Here is a 12,223-nt window from a genome sequence, read left to right as displayed (position 1 = left end):
TGTTGACTATCCAGAAAAGCACTTAATTGAATTTTGATTTAAATGGCTGTTGTCTTATAAAAACAAACTAGCAAGACTATTTTAATCATTAGCAATAGAAATATCTGAATTTGTTCATTATTTTAGTGCTTAAATCATGTGACAAATAATAGTTTTGATGACAAACCTGTTCCCAAGAAACTGTCCTCGGTCTTTTAGATGCCTGTCCCTATGCTTATTCCATCCTCGATGGATAATGAAGATAAAGTCACCGAAAGTATTGAAGACATTAAGGAGAAGCTTCCTTCACATCCATTTGAAGCTGATCTCCTTGAGATGGCAGAAATGATTGCAGAAGATGAAGAGAAGGAGAAGACTCTATCCCAGGGAGGTTGGTATAATTGTAAAGTAAAGAAAGAAAGAAAACACACAAATTTTCAGGTAGCTCAAGTAATTTTAAGTATTGGATAGTCAAGATATTTCTAAAAGCTTTATTTGTGTTTAAATACCGAATTTGTTAAACTTGTTGATACCTCTGAAACTTCTTTCCTTTTTATGAAATTATATATCTATAGTCAATACAGTTTTTAGTTCTTAATGATTCCAGAAAAATTGCCTGTAAATCCATTTTCATGATTATTTTCTAACTTCATTCCTGTATTCAAAGCCATGATCCCCATGTAAGAATTCTTAGTATATAATAATCAGCATGTTCATAGAAGGTAAATAGAATATTATGATGGAAAACCATTTGGCTCAAAATAACCTGTAGATAAATCCCCCTCTGTGGGGTGGAATAACAATAAGAACAGTAGTTATGTGCTTACATACTGTAGGCATGTCCTAAATGCACTGTGTGCATTGCCTCATTTAACCTTTACAACAGCCCTATGAGGAAGGTACTGTTTACTTTAGATTCCTCATTTGGAAAAATAGGATATCCTACATGCCCTGGTTGTGCAATCAGGAAGTGACGGAACTAGAGGTTGAATTCAGGTCTGTCTTCCTCCAAAGTTGATGATAGTAACCAATACTAGCAGGACATATCCAGAAAGGTTTCTGGCCTTAGCACTTTCTTGATTTTGGGATATAAGAAGACATAGAGAAAATTGTGTTTGGATAGTCAAAATATACCAAGGCCTTTTCCTGTATCACTGATGAGTCAAGAAATTATTTTTTCTTGACAATTTTTTTCTTTTTTTATTGATGGTTTTTACAAAGCTAAGGTTTAGATTTTTGCATAATAAATGCTGGGTGATTTTCTGAGTACTGTAACTTTTTTTTTTAACATTTATTTTTGAGAGAGAGAGAGAGAGAGAGAGAGGGAGAGAGAGAGAGAGATAGTGCACAAGTGGGGGAGGGGCAGAGAGACAAGGAGACATAGAATCCGAAGCAGGCTCCAGGCTGTGAGCTGTTAGCATAGAGCCCAATATGGGGGCTCGAGCCCAAGAACTGTGAGATCATGACCTGAGCCAAAGTCAAATGCTTAGCAAACTGAGCCACCCAGGCAGCCCAAACACTGTAGCACTTTTTTAAAAAAAGTATCAACATTCCTCTAGTGATGCCATTAAGTTTTAAAATCATAATATTGTCAGAGTTGCATAAAAAGGTTATTTGTTACTATTCTACTGTTTCTGGTCTCATTTTGGTCTCTAGTGTATAATCTCATAATTCTGACCCATTTATATGTAGATTTTAATGTCTTAGAATGTTGCCCCTTATGCTTGATCTTATAATTTCTGATATTTAGTTTGGAAGTTTAGCAATTCATGAAAACCTCATTTTAAGTTGGCTTTCCACTCACATTAACAGTTTACTTTTACATTTTGGGGTGCCTGGGTGGCTCAGTTGGTTGAGCATCCGACTTTGGCTCAGGTCATGATCTCATAATCATGAAGGAGATTCTGTGTCTCCCTCTCTCTGGGCCCCTCCATTGCTTGCTCTCTGTCTCTCTCAAAAATAATAAACATTAAAAAAAAATAGTTAACATTTTTTAGGTGCTTCCTCTGAACAAATATTGTGACTTTCTCTTAACCTAAAAATTGAGTCAGACTGAAAAAATTTTTTAAAACTAAGCTTTAAGAAAGATAGTTGTAATCACTAGAGGGTAAGTAAAATCTAATGGTTTAGAAACATAAAGGAGGGAGAAATTTATTCCTCCTGAAGAGAACTGGCTAATTTATGTTTGATTTCAGAGAAAAGAAGCTGTAGTCCTGGGTTTTAAAAAGCGTTTTGTTTTGTTTTTTACTTTGAATCCTTAAGCTCTTTACTTTTATTTTTTAAAATTAAACAAAAACTTAATGTTTATTTACATTTGAGAGAGAGAGCGAGAGCGAGAGAGAGAGCGCGCGTGCATGGGAGAATGGTAGTGGGAGAGGGAGATAGAATCTGAAGCAGGCTCCAGACTGAGCTGACAGCACAGAGCCTAATGCAGGGCTCAAGCCCATGGGCCGCGAGACCATGACCTGAGCCAAAGTCAGATGCTTAATCTACTGAGCCACCTAGGCGCCCTTAAAACCTTAAGCACTTTAGTTTTAAAATAGTTAATTGATAGAACTGTGTTTGGTTTCATTCATGTGCTGATTGTTCATGTAACTTGTATTTATATTCTAAGTCTAGTGACTTCTCAGTGTAGTGTTAAGATATATTCTGGGAGGAAAAAGCAATTCAAAGCATATTTGTCAGTTTGTAAATAAATTACGTATGTGTGTGCGTTTCATGGTAAAAAATAAATTCAGAAAGCACAGGAGTGTATGGGGTGCCTGGGTGGCTCAGTTGGTTGAGCGATTGACTTCGGCTCAGGTCATGATCCCACGGTTTGTGAGTTTAACCCTGCGTTGGGCTCTGTGCTGACAGCTCAGAGCCTGGAGCCTGCTTCAGATTCTGTGTCTCCCTCTCTCTCTGCCCCTCCCCCACTCATGCTCTGTCTCTGTCTCAGAAATAAATAAACATTAAAAAAAAAAGAAAGCACAGGAATGTAAATCTAAAATAAAGGTCCCTCTTGACATGACTTCTCTTGTACTGCTACCTTAGAAATATAAACACTGTTAGGGGTTATAATTTAATTGCATTTATCACTAATGCCTATTTTTATTAATGAATTATTCTTTCTGCATATGAAGTCTATTTTTATTTAAGTTTATTTATTTTCAGAGAGGGAGAGAATGAGTGGGGGAGGGGCAGAGAGAGAGGGGAACAGAGGATTCTAAGTGGGCTCTGTGAGCTCAATGTGGGGCTTGAACTCATGAACCATGAAATCATGACCTGAGCCAAAGTTGGATGCTTAACCGATTGAGCCACGCAGGTGCCCCTGCATATGAAGGCTATTTTTTTAGCATTCCCTAGTATGATTCATTTATATAATGTAGTCATTTCATTTGAGATGCAGTTTGCTTTGTGAATACATGTAAGTTCTTTAATTATGTGCTTTTTTTCCCTTAGGATCCCAAACTTCTGAACAGGAGCTCTTTTTAGATACCAAGATTTTTGAAAAAGGTTTGTAATTCTACATATATTTTAGATCTTAGAAATATTATTCTCAGTCATAGAAACCATAAAGTATTAGTATTCTTGGATTTAATATTTGTATTTTTAGCTATCCGTAAGGGGCATCAGATGTCTATGATTGTATGCTAATGTGTAATGAGAATAATTAAAGGTAACTCAGATACTGGTTTTAAGGATTAATTAAAATAATGCTTTAAAGTGTTTACCAAGAATATGAAGCCAGTTTTGTGAGGCTGGTGAAGAAATTACTTCATCTTTTGAGTGTACCTACTTAAATCAGCAGGTATATCTTGGTTTTGTTATTCAGGGGTTCGGGAGGGCTTCTGAGCATGTATAGGGTCCATCTCATTTTGAGCATTTGTTTGTTTTCTGTATATTTCAGACCAAGGAAGTACATACAGTGGTGATCTTGAATCAGAGGCAGTATCTACGCCACATAGCTGGGAGGAAGAGTTGAATCATTATGCCTTAAAGTCAAATGCTGTGCAAGAGGCTGATTCAGAATTGAAGCAGTTCTCAAAAGGGGAAACTGAGCAGGATCTGGAAGCAGATTTTCCATCAGGTTTGTGCAATAAAATACTCTTGGTTTTAGAAGATTGGTAGAACTCTGAATTGACATCATGAAGCAGTTATACTGTCTGATAACCTAAGGCACAAATGGTCTCTACCTTTGAAGGTTAAATAATAAAGTGGTTAATTTTTTTTAACCTTTCACACTGTAATCTTGCAGGAGGTTTCCTTCATCATTAGTGAAGTTTTTATTTAAGTGCTATATCCACCTTTTTTGATCATAAAAAAATAATATAGTGATGATTACCTGATATTTTCTCCCCCAAAGTCTCTATATAATTCTGTGAGTTATTTATATCATAATATGCTTTCTGCTTATTATTAATAGAATCCTTTGACCCACTGAATAAAGGACAGGGAATCCAGGCACGTTCCCGAACAAGACGACGGCACAGAGATGGCTTCCCTCAGCCCAGACGAAGAGTAAGCAGTAGCTTAATATTTCTAGCGTTTTCTTTGGCGTTTATTAATTCTTGCTGTTTACAAAGCTCTGTAACAGCCATCGTCCCAGTATTCCGTATGTTGTTTTACACAACCTTGTATTTTTATGCCTTTATTTTGTTTCTTATAATCAAGAACGATATCTTTTGGATATTTTAAAGGGATGTGTAAACCTCATGTTATGGTGGTAGAGGTACTGAGACAAGTCTCCCAGCACAGCACTGGGCAAATGCTTAGTATGTGGTTGTTATTATGTAGCTGCTCAGATGTTTCTTGTGAGTGTCATGGTCTGTATCACCATTATACCTTTTCCAGCTGGTAGAAGGGTAACCAGGCAAGTTTACAGTTTCCTGGTGGATTGTTTGTTACTCTGTTTTGTTACTCACTTGTGTTACAGAAAATCATTCAGGATTCAGTAGGAATTGATGAGCTCCTGAGCATATATTTTGAGTCACGGCCCAGGCTTCAACCATATAGACCCAAGAAAAGACAGCATTCCTGCCTCTCTAAATAGCATATGATACCACACCTGTGTATGTGCCACATAATCACGAAATTTTTATAGATTTATAAAACTTTATAAATGTATTTGTGTTGCACTTGATTAACTTAAATAAACAATATTTGGCAGACTACTGCTGTTACAAAAAAAAAAAAATTATCTTTTACTTTATATTTCTTCTACCAGGCTCTCTTTGTTTTTAAAATTAAGGATGTTTTTGTTCTGTTTTACTTTAAAAAACTTTTTAAAATCCTCATTGTACACTTTTTTTTTAAACCTCTAAATTTAGCCTTTTTTACATATAATAATGAAGTTTATTATTTTATATAATATAGTATAATAGTGAAATTCACTTGGACATTTTCTCATATTGACAGGGCTTTCCCACACTAAAATTAAAAGAAGAATGGCCTTATATTTTTTTTAATTAGCTCTGTTGAGTTATAATTGCATCTAAAAGCGCATAAATTAAAAAAAAAAATTTTTTAATGTTTAGTTTTGAGAGAGAGACAGACACAGTGAGCAGGGGAGGGGCAGACAGAGAGAGCTAGAGACACAGATCTGAAGCAGGCTCCAGGCTCTTAGCTGTCAGCAGAGCCTGTTGCTGGGCTCGAACTCACAAATCATGAGATCATGTCCTGAGCAGAAGTCAGATGATTAACCAACTGAGCCACCCACGCACCCCTAAAAGTTCATAAATTTTAAGTGTAATATTTGAGGGGCTCTGTCAGATATATTAAGTATGTAACTACCATCACAACCATAACTCTTCCACTGTACTGAACGCTCCCTGAGACCTTTTGTAGTCTGTCCTTTCCAGTTCCACTGATCCGCTCTGCAGATTGATGTAAAATGGTACCTCTTTGCTTTTTCTGTAATTTCATATAAATGGAGTTTTGTGATTTGTTGTCTTCCCTGTCTGGCTTCTTTCACTTAGCATAATGGTTTTGAGATTCATCTGTGTTGTTCCATGTATCAGTAAGGCCATTCATTCTTTTTTATTTCTGAGTAGCATTTCATCGAATGGACAAACCATAGTTTGTTTAACAGTTGATGGTAATTTGAGTTATTTCCAGTTTGGTGCTATTTCAGATATACTACTGTGAACATTTTAATATAAATCTCTGTGTGAACATATAGTTTCATTTGAGGAAAAATACCCAGGAGTGGGATTGCTGGGTCTTACTGTATGTGTATTTTTAACTTTGTAGGAAAGCTATCAAACTGTTTTCCAGGGTAGTAAATGTATTGGTTTGAATTCCCACCAGCAGTATATGAGTTCCAATGTGCTCCATGACTTTGCTAATACTTGGTATTTTTAATTTTAACCATTCTAGTGAATGTGTAGTGGTATCTCACTGTGGCTTTAGTTTATACTTACCTAATGACTGATGATGTTGGATATCTTTCCATGTGTATATTTGTTATTCTTGTATTTTCTTTGGTATGGTGTCTATTCAAAACTTTTGTAAATGTTTTTTAAAAAACTACCTTATTATTATTTTTTAAGTATTTACTTTGAAAGAGAGAGAACGAGAGCCAGTGTATGTCAAGCAGGGGTAGGGGTGCAGAGAGAGAGGGAGAGACAATCCCAAACAGGCTACTCACTGTCAGTGCAAAGCCCAATGCAGGGCTTGATCTCATGACCTGTGAGATCATAATCAAAATCAGGAGTCAGGATGCTCAACCAACTGAGCCACCCAGGTGCCCCTCTTGCACATTTCTTTTATTGGGTTGTTTGCCTTCTTACTGAGTTGTAAGTGTTCTTTATCATGGATGTAATTATTTTCTCAAACTGACTTTTGCTTCTATGCTGTTTTTTCTTTATTTTCTTAATGGTGAAGAACAGAACTTTCTGAATTTGTGAAAGTCCACTTTCATCAATTTTTAATTTTTTTATTATTCATGCTTTTTAGAATTCCATGTAAAAGTCTTTGCTTAACCTGTGGCAACTAAGATATTATCTTATGTTTTCTTCTGGTTTTATATTTTAGATTTTATGTGTCTCTGATTCATTTTAAGATGATTTTTATATATGAGTTCAGGCAAGCGTCAAGGTTATTTTTTGTATGTGGTGTCCCACTGTTTTAGTACCATCTGGGAAAATGCTGTCCTTTTCCTTATTGAATTATACTTCTATTAACATCAGCCAACTGTATATATGTCCGTCTGTTTCTGAAACTGTATTCTGCATTGATTTATATGTGTATTTTAATACAGTACCAACTGTTTTGATTATTGTAGCTTTACAGTGAGTGTTGAAATCAGGAGTATAAGTCCTCCAACATTGTTGTTCATTTTCAAAATTGTCATTCGTATATCCATATAAATTTTAGAATCACTTGCCAATTTTTATAAAAAAGACTGCTGGAAATTTGGGGCTGTTCTGAATCCAAAGATCAATTTGCATAAAATTGCAATTTCGAGCTGTTCAATCTATGAAGATTATGTTTTTCTCCTTTATTTAGGTCATCTTTAATTTTTCTTAGCAATGTTTTATATGTTTTATTGTTCAAGTCTCATACTTTTTATCTAATAAGTGTTTAAAATTTATTTTGACCCTGTGTTAAGTATTATTTTTATTTAAAAATTTTCTAATGTTTATTTTTGAGAGAGAGAGAGAGAGAGAGAGAGAGAGCTTGCACATGAGCAGGGGAGGGGCAGAGAGAGAGGGGTCAGAGGATCCGAAACAGGCTCTGTGCAGACAGCAGTGACCCCGATTCAGGGCTCATACTCATGAACTGTGAGATCATGACCGGAGCCAAAGTTGGACACTTAACCAGCTGAGCCACCAGGTGCCCCAAGCAGTATTATTATTATTATTTTTTTTTATTTTTTTTTTAACGTTTATTTATTTTTGAGACAGAGAGAGACAGAGCATGAACGGGGGAGGGTCAGAGAGAGAGGGAGACACAGAATCTGAAACAGGTTCCAGGCTCTGAGTTGTCAGCACAGAGCCCGACACGGGGCTCGAACTCACGGACTGCGAGATCATGACCTGAGCCGAAGTCGGACGCTTAACCGACTGAGCCACCCAGGCGCCCCAGCAGTATTATTTTTAATTTCATTTTCTAATATTCCTCATTGTCATATAAAGATAGAGATTACTTTTTCTGTATAGAGTTTATGTATTGTGATTTTGCTCAATCAAAATCTTTAGACTTTTCTACGTGGACAATCATATTATTTGCGAATAAAAATTGTTTTACTCTTGGGGTGCCTGGGTGGCTCAGTTGGCTAAGCGTTCGACTTTGGCTCAGGTAATGATCTAAATCATGAGTTCGAGCCCTGCATTGGGCTCTATGGTGACAACTCAGAGCCTGGAGCCAGCTTCAGATTCTGTGTCTCCCTCTCTCTCTGCCTATCCCCACTCATGCTCTATCTCTCTCTCAAAAATGAATAAATGTTAAAAAAAAAAAAAAGATTGTTTTACTCTTTCCTTTCTAATCTTAATGCCTCTATTATTTTACTTACTTATTTATTTTTAATTTAATTTAATTAATTTATTTATTTTTGGATATATTGCACTAGATAGGCTCTTTAGTACAATGTTGAATATTAGTGGTAAAAGCAGGTCTTCATGTCTATTCTTAATCTTAGGACAAGTGTTCAATCTTGCAGTGTTGTTTTTTAAAGATTTTATTTTTACGTAATGTCTACACTGAACATGAGGCTCGAACTCATGATCCCAAGATCGAGAGTGACACGCTCTACCCAATGAGCCAGCCAGGTGCCCCTCAGTCTTACAGTATTAAGTATGATATTACTTGTGGGTTTCTCCTAGTTGTCCTCTGTCAGGTCCAGGAAGTTCTCTTCTGTTTTTAATTTGCTGAGAATTTTTATCATGATTGTGTTGTTGAATTTTGTCAGGTGGTTCTCTTGTATTTATTGCAATGATCATCTGGTTTTTCTTTTTGAGTCTATTAAAATGATGACATACAGGGGCACCTGGGTGGCTCTGTGTGTTAAGCATCTGACTCTTGATTTCGGCTCATGTCATGATCTCATTTTTTGAGTTTGAGTTGTGAGTTCAAGCCCCATGCTGGGCTCCACACTGACAGTGGAGAACCTGCTTGGGATTCTCTCTCATGCTTCCTCTGCCCCTCCCCTTGCTTGTGCATGTGTTCTCTCTCAAAATAAACTTAAGAAGAAATTTAAAAATGATGATACATATTAATTTTTTGAATGATAAGCTAAGTTTGCATTTGTGGGATGTACCTTACTTTCTTCTGACATATTTATTCATATATATATATATATATATATATATATATATATATACACACATATATATATATGTGTATATATATATATATTTTTTTTTTTTTAATTTTATTTTTTTTTAGTCTACATCCAAATCAGCATATAATACAACAGTGATTTCAGGAGTAGATTCCTTAGTGCCCCTTACCCATTTAGCCCATCCCCTCTCCCACAACCCCTCGAGTAACCCTCAGTTTGTTCTCCATATTTATGAGTCTCTTGTCTGCCTCCCTGTTTTTATATTATTTTTGTTTCCCTTCCCTTATGTTCATCTGTTTTGTCTCTTAAAGTCCTCATATGAGTGAAGTCATATGATTTTTGTCTTTCTCTGACTAATTTCACTTAGCATAATACCCTCCAGTTCCTTGCATGCAGTTGCAAATGGCAAGATTTCATTCTTTTTGATTGCCAAGTAATACTCCATTGTATATATATACCACATCTTCTTTATCCATTCATCCATCGATGGACATTTGGGCTCTTTCCATACTTTGGCTATTGTTGATAGTGCTGCTATAAACATGGGGGTGCATGTGCCCCTTCAAAACAGCACACCTGTATCCCTTGGATAAATACCTAATAGTGTAATTCCTTGGTTGTAAGGTAGTTCTATTTTTAGTTTTTTAAGGAACCTCCATCCTGTTTTCCAGAGTGGCTGCACCAGCTTGCATTCCCACTGACCACGCAAAAGAGATCCTCTTTCTCTTCATCCTCGCCAACATCTGTTGTTGCCTGAGTTGTTAATGTTAGCCATTTTGACAGGTGTAAGGTGGCATCTCATTGTGGTTTTGATTTGTATTTCCCTATGAGTGTGCCCTTTTATTATTTCTTTTATTTTTCTTACTTTGGGTTTTAATGTGGTCTACTTTTTCTAGTTTCTTTTTTTTTTTAACGTTTATTTATTTTTGAGACAGAGAGAGACAGAGCATGAACGGGGGAGGGTCAGAGAGAGAGGGAGACACAGAATGTGAAACAGGCTCCAGGCTCTGAACAGTCAGCACAGAGCCCGACGCGGGGCTCGAACTCACGGACCGCAAGATCATGACCTGAGCCGAAGTTGGACGCTTAACCGACTGAGCCACCCTGGCGCCCCAACTTTTTCTAGTTTCTTAAGATAAAGCTTAGATTATTGATTTTAGACTTATTTTTCATAGACACATTTTAATACTATAAATGTCATTGTAAGCTTTAGCACTGTGGGAAAAAAATGCTTGGTTTTTGTTTTCACTGACGTTCAAAATATTTTCTAATTGCATTTGTGGTTTCTTCTTTGACCATGAGTATTTATAAATGTGTTGGTTAATTTCCAATTTTTGAGCATTTTCTTAATATTGTTCCACTACTGGTATCTAGTTTAACTTGATTATAGTTAGAGAATTTATGGAGGCTTGTTTTTTATCCCAGAATATGATCTACTCTTGTTTTTCATGAAATAGACCTGAATGGTAAAAATGGTTGTTCATACCTCACTGGGTAGGTCCAGTATCTGGAATATAGTGAGTATTTAAGTGTTAGTAATCATTACAGTTCTGCATTTAACTCTCTTTTTTTCTTTTCCCATATGGATTGGATTAATCTCTAAAGCTTCTTTTTTCTAGCTTTAAGAATTCTGAATCTTTAGGATCTAATAAAAATTGCATATTCTGTAAATTTATTCCCTTCTCTCTTTGAGAGCTTGTTTCTTAAAGATTCGAAACTAAATGTTATATTTTATAAATTTTTGGAATTCTTACAGGGACGGAAGAAGTCTATAGTGGCTGTGGAGCCCAGAAGTCTTATTCAAGGAGCCTTTCAGGGGTGCTCAGTGTCTGGGATGACACTGAAATACATGTACGGGGTAAATGCCTGGAAGAACTGGGTTCAGTGGAAAAATGCCAAGGAAGATCAGGGGGATCTGAAATGTGGCGGTAAATACACAGCATGAATTTGTATCTTAAGGTGGTTGGGAGGATAGAGTGCAAGTCATTAATCTACACAAAAGGGATGCATACTAGGTCAAAAATCCCATAAAACTTTGGTTTTGTCCTACCTTAAAATTTTTCCCATTTTTATTTAACTTCTTATTTCTTTTTTCACCTTGTCAGGTGTTGAACATGCTGCATCTAGCCCATGTTCTGACCCTTTAGGAAGTGCTCAAGACCATGTACTCTCTCAAGAATCCTCAGAGCCAGGCTGTAGAGGTAAAAATCATTTCTCTGCTTGTAATCTGAATTTTCTGAATCACTTTTAATATTATTGTCAATTGTAAATTTGTAAATGGAATATTTAATATTTGAAGTCTTATGGTAAAAGAGAGAAATTAATATCCTACTCTCAGTTATAAAGAGCACAAGCTCTATAAAGGTAAGGTTGTACGGGCATGATTTCATTATGCAAATATGAGGAATTTTGTTCCTTTTTCCAACACTATGAGGGTGGCTCAAATCTGCCTTCTTGAGCCCTGTATCTGTAACCTAACCCACATGGAACTTCTGTTGTTGGTGTTGGTGTTAAGAAAAGTACCTGGAAAAGCCTTGCCTCTTCTGTAGAAATTTTTCCTAGTAACAAGCTCTGTGAGACTGGGTGCTGGGAAATTTGGAACCCAATAAACACTTCACGTAGAACAACAGTGTATAATTTTAGAGCCCACATTAACTCCCCCACTCCCCCTGCCTTGGTTTGGAAATTCCTATTCTAAACTTTTGTTTTCATTTTATATTTTCCTTTTTTATTATCTTTGTTTTATGTAATATACTTACTATAATCTTTGTGGAATGAGATAGGGCAGGAACGGATGAGTATGTCCTTGTCACTAGATTTTTTTTGCCTCTTTCCAACTATACCTTCTATCTAACAACTGAGTAGTTGCATGCACTCTTGGCTTCACCTCAGTCTATCCTGCTGGCTTTTAGTTAGTGGCTGCTGTGGTCTGTGACTCATTCAGTTCCTACAGATCAAGTGTAATCTCTACAGAGTGATATA

The 12,223-nt window shown here is 36.2% G+C and overlaps 1 protein-coding gene across 9 annotated transcripts in view; it reads left to right on the top strand.

The window, feature by feature from the left end:
* ZMYM4 (zinc finger MYM-type containing 4) overlaps positions 1-12,223 on the top strand; it is a 146,422-nt gene that overhangs the window by 114,649 nt on the left and 19,550 nt on the right. For all 9 annotated transcript variants that reach the window (XM_053897647.1, XM_053897656.1, XM_053897664.1 and 6 more), the window contains 6 exons: positions 199-370; positions 3,421-3,474; positions 3,869-4,048; positions 4,385-4,479; positions 10,998-11,169; positions 11,347-11,442. In XM_053897647.1, the coding sequence (XP_053753622.1) occupies positions 199-370; positions 3,421-3,474; positions 3,869-4,048; positions 4,385-4,479; positions 10,998-11,169; positions 11,347-11,442 (769 nt within the window). The remainder of the gene's footprint in view (positions 1-198; positions 371-3,420; positions 3,475-3,868; positions 4,049-4,384; positions 4,480-10,997; positions 11,170-11,346; positions 11,443-12,223) is intronic.

This window comes from Panthera pardus, unplaced genomic scaffold, assembly GCF_024362965.1.
Source record: "Panthera pardus isolate Hobbes unplaced genomic scaffold, ASM2436296v1 HiC_scaffold_11, whole genome shotgun sequence".
In the NCBI taxonomy this organism is placed as follows: domain Eukaryota; kingdom Metazoa; phylum Chordata; class Mammalia; order Carnivora; family Felidae; genus Panthera; species Panthera pardus.
This window is presented reverse-complemented; position numbering and strand designations above follow the sequence as displayed.